This window comes from Passer domesticus, chromosome 2, assembly GCF_036417665.1.
Source record: "Passer domesticus isolate bPasDom1 chromosome 2, bPasDom1.hap1, whole genome shotgun sequence".
NCBI classification, from domain to species: Eukaryota; Metazoa; Chordata; class Aves; order Passeriformes; family Passeridae; genus Passer; species Passer domesticus.
This window is the reverse complement of record NC_087475.1, coordinates 115,925,046-115,938,041: the sequence shown is the minus strand read 5'-3', so window position 1 is coordinate 115,938,041 and position 12,996 is coordinate 115,925,046. Positions and strand designations below refer to the sequence as shown.

The 12,996-nt window shown below is 41.4% G+C and overlaps 1 protein-coding gene across 6 annotated transcripts in view; it reads left to right on the top strand.

Annotated features, from left to right (window-relative positions):
* Positions 1–1,413: 1,413 nt before the first annotated feature.
* The window catches only part of CHODL (chondrolectin), a 28,647-nt gene continuing 17,064 nt past the window's right edge, over positions 1,414–12,996 (top strand). For 4 of the 6 annotated variants that reach the window (XM_064410878.1, XM_064410873.1, XM_064410874.1 and 1 more), the window contains exon 1: positions 1,414–1,631. In XM_064410878.1, coding sequence (XP_064266948.1) covers positions 1,541–1,631 — 91 coding nt within the window. In that variant the 5' untranslated portion in view covers positions 1,414–1,540. The remainder of the gene's footprint in view (positions 1,632–12,996) is intronic. The other 2 variants (XM_064410877.1, XM_064410872.1) reach the window with 1 other exon arrangement.

The window sequence follows — 12,996 nt, the reverse complement described above, 5'->3', positions numbered from 1 at the left end:
AGAAACTTGAATTCCCTTATATTAGCAACTTAGGAGAAGGTTAAAAACATATGGATGGATAACCAAAAATGCTTTAAAATTCTCATTGTATTCATCCTAGGTCTGGATTGTGCTCTTCTCTTTCTGCATCAACTTAACATGAAGGAAAAGTTAATCTCAGATGCCGTGGAGATTCAAGGTAACTTCTCCATTTCAGAATGTATTGTTCAGTATGATTGCTGCTCAGCTTACCTGTAGATGCAGAGAAAAATTTGTTATTGTCTAGAAAAATAAATTCACTTGGAAAAAATCTGTATCAAAAAAGCGGGTAGCAAAACACAACAGTGCTTGAAAAATTTTTCCAATGATACTTATGAACCTCAAGTGTTTGGGGCTTTTTTCAGTAAAAAACTGATCCCAGGTAGTTTTAAGGCAGCTAGGAATCCATCAAATGTTTTAGAATCCATAATAATGTATGTATTGACTAAGATGTATTGACTTCTAAACCTGGCTATAAACATCCAAAGGGAAAATGACTTAACAATATGCCATATATGATTTTTGAGTTCTGAGAAAGATGAAATTAACTGGAAAACCATCTGGTAATTTGCATACAAGATGTCCCTTAAGCACATCTGCAGTGATCTATCACATTTAAAAGCAAAGTAAACGAAGTACACAAGTAATCACAGAAATCTCTGAACTGTATGTGTAGATAAAACCTCAGTGTGACTCTGAAGAACGAACAGGTTTTGAGAGTGGTCCTTTGAAGAGCTCCAGAGAATTACCAGTGCATTTTTGGACTGACAGCAACGTGGATTTAACTACAGTATCTTCTGGGGCAATGACAAAAGGGGACTTTCCAGTATATACACTTATAGTGCAGTGTGTGTATGTGCTTTCCAGGTATATACCTGTATACATATATTCCCACATTTTCAAGCTGGCAACAGAACATTTATATTCTTCTTTGAGAAAACACGGACCGGAAAGGTCTACAAAGCCCTTAACAGATACAAAACGCAGACCTGGGTTTGGATCACACTCCCAAGCCACTGGGACAGTGACTAACCCTAAATGACCCGGCAGCGAGCCTGGGAGGGACCCGCCGGCCCGCACCCTCCAACCAGGAGCGGGAAGCGACCGCACACCGGGCACCTGTGCCGGTACCCCTCCGGAGAAGGGGCTGGGGCAGGAGGGGCTGGGGCTGGGGTTGGGATAGGGGCTGGATCAAGGGCAGGGGCTGGGACAGGGGCTGGGACAGGGGCTGGGACAAGGGTTGGGACAAGGGTTGGGGCTGGGGCTGGGGCTGGGACAGGGGCTGGGACCAGGTTTGGGGCAGGGGCTGGGACCAGGGTTGGGGCAGGGGCTGTGGCAGGCGCTGGGGCTGGGGGCGGTGCGGGGGCGGTCCCTCCCCGGGGGAAGCAGATAAAGGCAGGGCGGCGGGCGGCGGGGAGCTGGTGCAGGGCAGCAGCGGGGCTGGCCGTGCGTCCCTCGCTCACCGGCCGGCATCGCCCTGCCCTGAGCGCCTCTCGGAGCCAGCCGGCAGCGGGGCAGCGCCATGGGGGCCGGAGGAGGGCTGGGGCTGGCGGCCGTGCTGGCGGCCGCGGTGCTGTGCGGGCCCGGGGCGCTCGCCGGGCGCGTCCTCAGCGGTGAGTGCGCGCTGCGGGGCCGGGCGGGAGCGCAGCGCTCCGGGAGCGGCGCGGGGCGGGCCCGGGAGCGAGCCCGCTCTCCGAACCGCCCGAGAACCGCGCTCCGAACCACCCGAGCATCGGCGGCGAGCGCCGGGAGCGCCTCCCGGGAGCGCTGCCCCGCGGCGGAGCGGGGATGCTGCGGGGAACGCGGGGGATGCGGGCTCCGGTCGAGCCCTGTCCTGCCCAGCCCTGTCCTGCCCCGTCTGCCGGTGCTCAGTCGCCTTCGAACTGCTTTAAAAAGATCGAGCGTCTTCCCGAGGAGCGTCTGTGCGCTGGGTTTTGTTGGCAGCTGGACAGGGGTGCTTCTTCTTTGTCTGCGGTGGTGTTAGGAGGAGAGGGCAAACTTTTAAGAGCGTGCGGCATGAGGTTTGTTGTGTGTGGGTGCGTCCACAGCTCTCAAAGCCAAAAGGAAGACAATACTTTAGAAAGCTGTATCTAACATTGGAGCTTAGGTTTAATTTCAGAGCTGTAGGCTCCCACTGTGTGTTTGCAGTTTACAGGTGCATATGCTCAGAAACTGCTAAATTTAATGAAAATTAAGTTTTCCCTTTTAAGCTTGCCTTGGTTCAGACCCTCCAGACTAAAGCTGACAGGCTCTTGGGAGTGTGTTGCATGTGCCTATAGATCCATGCATTTGCTTGGAAACAAAGATTTACACACCCCACTCTGCTTGTTAGCAAGTTGTGTGTGTATATGTGGGTAAGAACGTGGCTCTTACAAGCTGTCTCCAGAACAATGCAAATTATTTATATACTATTATTTATATTGTTTCAGAGGATGTAGCAGTAGCATATCAACAAAACTTTTTTGTAGGTTATTTTTTGTTGCAAGCATTTGATTGCTGAATTCAGATAACTTAATTGCTGAGGGAGCACAGTCACTGGACCATTTTGATTGTGCTCTGTTTGAAGCATGTTCTAATGCTACAACTGAGATGGGTTCTTTGGGTTTTGGTAAAACAGTATCTTCAGGAAATAATTGCTAAGTAGCAGTACTTCCAAGACTGAAAAAGCTTGTTTGCCTCAACAGTAACCTGAACTATTTTATCTGCCTCTGTTATACTGTGAATTATACTGGCTCGTATGATACATCATATGAGCCAATATAATTCACAGTATAACAGAGGCAGATAAGTATTTTAAGTATTGCAATTTATATGACTGCTATGTGAAACTTTTTTTTTTTTTTAAGGAATAGTGAAGATTAATTATCTATGAGATGCATTTGGCATTAGCAGTCTCAGTGCAGGAATCCATGTGTGGCTGAGGAAACCCAGTCCCTTAATCTTCCAGCTACAGCTTCTGTGTTTAACTGAGACATAGGGAACTGAGGTCCAGCTTTTAAAGATATATGTGATACGTGTATGCTGCCTTGTCAGATTGTTCCTAGATGCACATTAGGCTTTGGGGGTTTTGAGAGGACACAGCCTCTGCCCCATATTTCCCTGGAGCATTTCAAACCATATGATGAGCCTCATGCCACTGTATTATGCTGATATTACTTGTCTGGTAGAATACAGGAGAGGGTTTGAAGCCACAGAAAGAACCATTTATGTACTATTAGTTTATTGGTTGAAGTTGTATTAATTAGATAAAGGTTTCCAAACAATAGCAACCACATTTATCTATTTGTGCTTATTGAAGGTGTCTTATGTACTGGAAGAACTTTTTCCCCCTCCTTTCTTTCTCTCAAGGACCACACCCATATTCTGGCACATGCACATGGATAGGTGTAGTACTAGCAGTAGCTGACATTATTTTAGGCAAGAAATAGTACCATTGACTAATTGGGCAGTGTCTGCTGTCACCTGACTCCCATCTAGCTTACCTCTCTTGTAGAAGAACTAGCAGTTCTTAAGCTTATGTTTGAAATCATAAGTCTATATCTTAAACTGACCTATTCCTAAAAAATTTACTTATGCTTCAGCCATGATTAATAATCTGGCATAGTAGGAAATTCCACTGCTCTCATTCCAAATAAATATATAGTTCCTGTCACTCACATAAGCTGTTTGTGAGACTGCTTGAGTGCTGGTTGGACCTTGTGAAAAGTCCCATTGACTGCAGTAAGTTTGCAGCAGACCTAGCAATAACTGCAAATATGCTACCATATTGATCACCATGTCAAGAGGACAGAGAAGAAAAGACCTGCCTTTTTGGAAGACCATTTTTTTAAGTAAAGGGTTTCTGTTGCTTTTTCCAAGTATGTTAGTTTTCCTAGGATATAATTAAAACTATTGTTGACATCAAACAATTTACATTTTGGTGTTATTTCTTTGCCGTCTTTAATTTGGAAAGTTTTAAACAGTGATGCAAAATGCTTTTTTGATTTTTAATATATCTGGACAGATGTTTTGTGAGCAGTGCTCACAGCCTCCATATCCAACTATCTGTTGCCAGAGAATTGATTCCTATAGGAAAAAAGCCCAAAGCAGTCTCAGGAGAAAATGCTGAGTCTGCCTTGCTGTCCCATGACATCATAAAGAACATGAAGTGATGATAATGCAGTTTGCAAAGATGCAATTACTTTAAGTATCTATTGGGCAGGAGAGATGCAAGCTAATCTTATTACTAATCATTTAACAGCCTATGTATTAATCATAGGTATTATAGCTTAATGACTGCTGTTTGTCTAGTTGTATTTCTATGGCTTTTAAAGTTTTGCTCTTTGCTGTTGCTGTGCCTCAATAGCAGATTAAATAGTGATGTAGTATTTTAAAGCAGTATGTATCTATTTTGCTGCAAAAGTACCTGGATAGATAAAACCCTAAATGAGGAAAAACACTTGATGAGTTAGGAAACTACCAGAGTTGCCCCTAAATTATAGACTGTTGCTTCAGATGCCTTTGAGGAAGTGGATATGTTCATTCACATGGCTTGTGATCAGATTTGAGTTCTGTATAAAGTACTGCAAATTAAGAGAATTAAAGCAGCGTCTTCATGGATACTGGATTGACTAGAGATAACCAACCCTTTCTCAAAAGATGCATCATTTAACTTAATTTGGTTGGCCTGCTTATTACACCTGAGTTTTGTCTGTTAAAGCATTTTCTCTAGATGAAACCTGATGTAAAGTTGTAGTTTTTTTTTTTTTGGTGTGAACTGTAAATTTCAAGATACACATGCAGCTCAGAATTTGAAAAGATATAACCTGATAAACCTGCCATCTCATCTACATGTGCAACAGGTGTGTGTTGAACACATTTTGTTGGAAATATCCAGCATTTAGTTTCATACTGCAAAAACTTCTCTTGGATAGGCATGCCCAGATAGTACAAGATCCTTTTGCTCAGCTGAAGGTCTCCGTAATCACTAAAGCTGAGACTTGGAGAAGTGCAGGAGAAGCTGGGCATTGAATTCCCATGGACTCCTTTATTATTTCTTCTCCTTTTCCAGCTGTACTGAGCTCTGTCTTCTTGGGGGCAGATCAATGAGCTGGGCTCTTAGAGTGAAATGAGGTGATGATTTTGGATATAATACATGTTTCTGCTAAACACACCTTGCTGCAAACCAAGAAATTCCACAATACCCTGTGGAATGAGAACCCAGTTTTGATGAGACCTCTGATGGTGGAGGTGTCCTTCTGTAGCAGGGTAGAAATATCCAAGTACTTAAATCAGTTTCTAGTGTCAGATTTCTGTATTAGAGGTGACCCCCCCCCCTCCCTCCTTGTCAACCATGTATAGCTTACCTTTGCCATGAGAGAGAGTTATGCAGGTTGGCCAGGCTGCAGTTCTGCTCAGGGATAAGGAAAGAGACATGGAAAATCCTAGTGCTGTGTCTCAGACCAGCATGCTGCTTTCCCAGGAATACAGTTTTTTGCTCACAGCATTTTGTTCAAAAATGGAAAGGCATTGCTAAGCTCAAAGCCATGTCAAGTCCCAGTATTCCACTTGGCTAAAGAGCCCAAGAGGAAGTGCCTGCCATGGAGGGAGCTATGGTAAAAACCTTGTGGAATGGTATGGACAATCTGCTTGCTTTCACATGGCTTTTCTTGTCCCAGTGAGAGAAATCTGGGCTCTTGCCTGGTTGAACTCATGTTCTGTACCTTGATTTTAACTCTGTAGGTCAGGTCTGATCTTTGTAGATAAAACTTCTCAATTTTAAGGTGCTTGCAGGGGAACATGCTTTGGTTCATAAAGGGTTCTGTACAGCATTATTTTTCTGAAACCAATTCCCCATAATGGCTTTCTCTTTACAAATCTCTGATGGATCAGAAAAGACAGTAGATGCTAATCTACAATAGGTAAGATGAAACAATCCTTTAATAGTAATTGCTACACTGTAATCCCATACTCTTACCTCTCACTCACTAGTTGGAAGTTGAGTCTCGCTGAAGCCGTCCCTCCTGCCACCTCTGACAAACAGTGGGACCTTCAGTTCTGACCAATCTTGAATAATGAGTCCTAACTAAAAAGCTGGCATGTCTCTAAGTAAGTCTGAATATAGCTGCTGTATCCAGCTAATGAGTCCAGGCTCACTTTATAAGGAGGGAAGGAAAAAAATTGATATTTTAAGAGTGGGATTAATTTAATTTAAATTTGGATTTTGAATATACTGCAGATCTGCGCTAAGAGATGCTGCTGTCTGTGTTTGTTTTGTTCAGTTGTCTGCACAGTGAGGTTGGTGAGTCCATTTAGGTATGGACAGGTTATTGGGAAGAACTTAAGTTTGGTGAGATGAATCCCACACTGTATCTCAAGGACTACATGTAATGTGAATTAACCAGTGATGCTTTACCTCTGAATTTTCTCTTAGTGTAAATTATCTATTAAAATATTCTAACAGATTTCTCCTCCTCTCAATCTTCTCAAATTTTTCCTTAAGTGAACTGTCACCAATTTTGAGATTCCATGTGGATTGGCTTTTCCCACTTTCTTAGGAGCAGGTGAATGAGCAAGGCTTTGCTTGTTGCTTTCTCTTTTAATTGTGGAACTGCCACAAAAAGAAAGCACTCTACACTTCTGTACTGAAATGTATAAAGGGTGTTACATCCTGGGAAGCTCTTAAACCAAAGAAATTAGTATAATTTGCACCCATATATTATCTACATCTATTGCAAATACTTTGGTAACAAATTAATGAACTACACCTACTTGGAAAAAAGGCATTCAAATTTCACTGCAGTTTATTGAGAATGGATAATGCTTGCTATGAAAAATAATTGAGAAAGAGTATATTTTCTCTCTTCTCATTTTTTCTTCATTTAATTGACATAGGGGGGATCTGCTGACTGGGGAGATTTGTATTGACTATCAGGAAAATGTTCTTCGCCCAGAGGGTGGTTGGGCACAGGAACAGACTCCCCAGGGAGGTGGTCACAGCACCACAGCTCAAGAATTGGGCAAATGGTAGGATTCTTGGGGATGGTCCTGTTCGGGGCCGGGAGTTGGACTTGATGATCCTTGGGGGTCTCCTCCAACTAAATAATACTCTGTGATTCTGTGACGAAAGAGTTATGAACTATTTCCTTCTAGAGGCAAAAGTAAGAAATAAGCCATTAGCAGAAACTGTCAGAAGTGCTTACATTTATGCCTGGGAGAAGACCTGTTGAGGGAACTGACTGATGAGTATAAAAGCGGGTATTTGTGAAAATGCCTGCTGGTTTGGGATAGGAGAATAAAACTATTCCTGCTCCCCTAGGCTGGCACACAAACTTAAAACCTTCAGACTACAATTTTTGTCTATTATGTCTATTCCACAGCAAGATAAAAGCAAATTCTTAGCTGCCATAATATGTCTGTCTTTAAAGCCTCTGTGAATTCTGTTCTGGGCTTCATGGCTACACAGAAAACTATTGATGAATGGACTTAATTTGAATCACAGAACTGTTTGGGTTGGAAGGGACCTTAAAGATCATCTCCTTCCAACCCTCTGCCATGGGCAGGGACACCTTCCAGTAGACCAGATTGCTCAGGACCCTATCCAACCTGACCTTGAACACTTCCAGGGATGGGACATCCACAGTTTCTGTGGGCCAGTCTTGTCAGTGTTTATGCTTTTTTAATAAACAGCTGAAATTGTGGAGTACTTGGTCTGTCTTCAGGTTATGATATATAAAAATTTATTGTGTCACTGTGTTGATAAGAATTAACCCATGTGTTATTGTGTTTATGGGAATTAAAAAAAAAAAAAACAACAAAGCAAACCCACTGCTAACAGCTTCAGCTGTTAAGGGGGTGTTTTGCTTGGTTGGGTTTTCTTGTTCTGAGGTTTTAAAGTTCTGGGTAAAATAATCCACCTCCCAGACCAGACTTAGAGATATGTAGCTCTTTCCAACACAGATGCCATTAACACTTGAGTGTTATAATTGGCCTGATTCTGTCCAAGTTTTTCCTTAAAAAAGGGAAGGCAATTGGCAGATTTAGGGTGTTGTTTTAGCAGCTATGTTGCCACTTTTTGTGAACCCCCAGGACAGTGCAGCTGTGAGCTGACCCCTTAGAGGAGGAAGTGGCTGACTGCCATGGCAAGCCCTGTGATATACACCTGTAAAGTTCACATGATCAGAAGAAAGGAAAATAGTTATTACAGGAAAAGCTAAATGGATCTCATGCTTGAAATTTATGATGTGTTAGATAGCTGAAACCAGAGCTGATGCCAAAATGAAGGTATGTTTCACTTAGAAGAAAGGAAAGCTGTCAGGGCTTTAATGATTTGACCTGGGGGAAAAAAAGAAATAGTTTTTGGGAAATACTTTAGAGATTTTTTTTTATACCCTGAGTTATGACTTGAGTCAGTGACTAAAACTTTTTCATAAAAATGGATATTAATTTTCCAGTTGAAGACACCCTGTATTGATTCATGTAATTGTATGTTTTCCTGCAATGGTAATTATGGAGGGTGAAGTGTTGATTAGCTTCTAATGAGGTTTAGGCATCAAGCTACTTCTTTACAGCTCTATTGTCAATGGCCTGAGTTCCCTCCCTTGTGCACCAGGGCTGAGAAGCTAAGTATAAGAAATAAATGTGTGTTGTTTTCTTCGGGAAATGAGTGAATGATTGAATTGCTGTGTGAAGATGGCAGCTTTCATGCTGGCTGGTATTCCAGCTCCCTGTACATCAAGAACAAGCCTGAAGCACCACATCAGGCATTTTGAAAATCCAGACAAACTTTTAATCTGCTGTGGAAAAGACAAATACTCCTGCCAATTTATTCAACACGATGAAGATTTTGCAGGACAAGGAATCCTCCTGCATCCTCCCAAGACCTAAAAAAGGGAGCACAGAGAGGCTTTGACAAACCTCCCCAAAAATAACCTGTTTAGATCAATACTTGTCATAAAGGGTCATATGTATACTCTTAATTACCCATTTTTGTGACCAGCAATCTTGCTGCATTGTGCAGGGAAGCTCTCAGATCCAATTTTAATTGCACTTTTATTCAGCTGATGGCAAAATCCAGGTGTTAGGAATGAGTAATATTTAATATATAAATGAGCACTGCCAGGTGCTCCTTTGCACTGTCTCCTTTTTGATTGCTTGATTTTTTTTAAGGTGTAGCTATTATGGGACTATTGAGGACAGTTGTCATTCAGAAATAAGCCAAAAAAGCACTTAGAAGCACAATAAGTGAACTAGTAAAGGCTAACATACAGGTGGAGCCCCATTTTCAGCAATAAATGTACTGAAAATCACTTCCCATGGCAAAAGAAAAAATAAAGACAGGCACTGGACAGGACAAATGCATCTTGTGTAGCTTCATATTCTGCATAACTGTACTAAATCTCTGTATAAATGGTATAATACAGTAATTAGATTTTACTTAAAACCAAATCATCCCTGTTTTTTTTCTCTTTGCAAAAGTTGCATTAATCTTAGAGACAACTGTTTGCCTGCTGTCTGAGGACCTCTTGCATCATCTTTGCTAATTCACAAGATACGGGATGGTTAATGGCTGAAGTTAGGTTGTCTGGCCTGTGTTTGAGAGAGAATAGAAAAAAAATCCTTTTAGAAAAAATCATTTTAGACTTGCTGTCTATAAATGCATCCATAACATTTACTTGCCCAAGAATTTAGCAAGAAGGATATCCATTACAAGAAGTACTTTAAGAATGGCTGATAGATGAGTTTGGCACGAGAGGTTGGGGGCAGCCTCCATTTAGCCACCTTAGACATGGTGTGCATGCCCTGATATGTCTGCACATCTGCCTGAAGCACAGCTGCTGGATAAGCAAATGTGGTCCTCAGGGGTTTTTATATAAGCCATTAAAAGTGACCTGGAACCTTTGAAAATTTTTCACCCTGGGAAATCACTTAAGAAAAAAACTGTGTGATGACATTTTAGGCATGATCCTTAATCCGGAATAAAATCAGTAACAACTTTTCCCTCAGAAGGCTTGGTTATTAGGAAGATGGGAGGAAAAAGTACCTGCTAAGGTATGGAAGAGATTGCTATGAAGATTTCAGTACAGATAAAGGCTGGCATGGGATCTGTACAGCAGGTTTTATTTGAATGTCAAATTTATGAGCATATGGAATTCCTTAAACTGCTCAGGACTGTGAGTTGAGAAACATCAGTGGTTTGAACACTGACTCAGCTGGAGAATGATATGTCTTGAGTGTTAAAAACTTTGGGACAGAAGATAACAACTTGCTTTTATCATAAATGCAGACAGAATGTAATTATGAAATGTTATCGCAGTTATCACAGTTTTTTTTAAGTAATATGAATCATAAAAAAATTATATTTGGTGGATGGATGCAAATATGATACAGTAAAGCATCAACAGCAGTAATATAATACAGCAAAATGTGACCAGCAGCTGAACCCAGGCAAAATCTGACTGGATGACACAAAGACCATCTGACAAGATGCATCAGCTTTGAAACAAAATGTGATTAGGAAAATTTATTACCACTTAGTCTCTTACTGGCCACATTCTGGAGTGCGTCACTGGGACTTGTTGTGGAGTGCCCTGTGACATGGGGACAGGTGAAAACAAATTGTTCCCTGAGGTCACTGCGCTCATGCAAGCTCAAGACCAAGACTAGTCTTCATAACACAGGCAGAGAATATTTTGGTTAATTACCATAGATTTCTGGTTTGCTGTTTCAGTATCTCTTTCACTTAAGTCCTTGTGGTTTTATTTGTCACTTTGTTTTCAGAGGTCTCCACCACGCTCATGCTGCTCTGGTTAATGTTAAATATTTCACACTGCTTTTTGCCAAGTGCACTTCTGATTTTTCTGCTGAGTCCATTGCCTTGGGGAGAAAAAAAAAGTCAAAATACAAAAATATAATGGAGTTTACTACACCAGGCTTTGTGCATTCATTTTTGTCTCTCTTCACATATGCTGTGCACATGCAGTGGCTGACCTAATCTATGTGGATGCTAATGGTATCAAGCCCTGGATTGCAGGTTAGTTTGTAAGGTTCAAAAGGGGTTAGTTTGTAAGGTTCAAAAGGAGGAGGAATGGGATTTATCAGCAGGGAGCTTATCTTCTACCTGATGTCTTCAAAGACTCCAGCTAAGTGAGGTGTGTCACTCAAAATGACCTTTGTGCCCCTCATGGGCCTGTGGGGGTTTAGTTTAGTAAGAAGCCTGATGCTCTTAGGGAGGGAAGTCTTTGACCTGGGTATCTTATCAGCAATTTTGCTTCTAAATGACACTTTGCTGTGACTTCTGTCATGAGAGTAATCAAGGAACATATTATTGGTTTAATGAAGCATGATTATTAAAACATAACTGATTGAAATAACAGCTTGAAATTTGCTTATTTATTTTTTTTCTTGAAGGAGATTTTTTTCCTCCCCCTGTACAATTATCTGCAGAAATATTTTAATGAGTAATTTAGTTTAAAAAGATATTTTTTCTGAGGCTGATACCTAAATATTCTACTTTGGAGCCTGTGTGAAACACCCAAAGATGAAAACTGACCCATATGGATGGAAATGGTAGCTAGCACTTTCTGGAGCAAATCCTGTTCACTTGCTTTCATCAGCTAATGGGATGATGAGACCAAAAAAAAATTATTCACGTTGTGTAGTATCTTAGCATGATTCCTTCCAATAGTCTTGCTTACAAATCTAGTTTCTATTCAATTGTCACAGAAAAATTGGAACTCAATTTATACAGCTGAAATAACAAAATGTTGCTTTAGAACTAACTGTAGAGTCTGCTGAAAGATGTTAGAATAAGGTAAAGTAGCACATAGTTGATATTTCCATACTTATCTTGTCTCCTGTACAATGTGGTCCATTCTTTCATTTTTCAGTGGTAAATTATTTCTGCTTTGTAGTTCAGAAATTAGTAGTGGGAGAAAAAATGAAGCTTTAAAACTTGACATCTCAGTGTGTTCCAAGAAGAGCACTAAAATGTCAACTGATTTGCCAGCTATTAAGGCACAACTGCAGATTTCCATTAACACATTTGTCTGCCGCAGTGGAACTGGTTCAAAGTCCGCTTCAAAAGAAGAAAGAAAAGATTCAGAGTAGGTCGCTGCCTAAACACAGGGATTAAATTAACTAGAACAAGAGAAATTCACAGCTTCTTCCAGAAAGCTTACTGCTCTGCCTCACACACTTCATTCACACTCTTTGGGTCTATGGGTCTTAATGCCAATTATTTCTTTGTTTCTTGCTGTTTTCTTTGTTGGTTTCTGGAGGTATATTCTTGCAGAAATGATCAGCCTGTGAGGAGGAAATTATTTCTCGTGCCGCAGGTAGAGAGAGCAAAAAATGAAAGAGCAGTAATTTAGGAGTTGGATTTCATTCAAATTTTCATTTTTAAAAAATTATTTCACTTTGTAAAACTTGATTTTAGTGTTACTTAACCCTGCCCAAACATCTGGTGTCTTTAAAAATGGTGTCTTTAAAATTATTCTGGTCAGTTTAAGGGGAGAAGGAAATTGTCTTCCACAAAGCTTCAATGTTTTAACTTGCAAACCTTTGGATAGAAGTTGGATACAGCCATCTGTGTTCTGATGGCTCTGAGAGGGCTCCCTGCTTTGAGTGCACAATGGTAGCAAGCTGGGCACATATTAGGGGCTGCAGTAGCTCTTTGCCTTTGTGCATCACAAGTACTTGTCATCCTCCTTGCTGCTCCATACAGTCCCACCTGGTTTCCTTGGTGTGGGTGATAGAGTAGAGCGTTGATGCAGTCCTTGTGTTGGACAGGAACACAGCACAATTTATGGATAGAAGCCTTGGAGCAGGTCAGAAGCAGCACTTGCCATGACTCAATGGTCTCCAAGGTCTTTGCCAGCCTAAAAGATGCTGTGACTTTGCTTGACTCTCCATGCAGCAGCTGACTGGCAGATGAGCATCCTGAGAAAGCTTAGGCAGCCAGCAAGGATCCATTTCTTCTGCTAGAAGGTTTGACTCAGA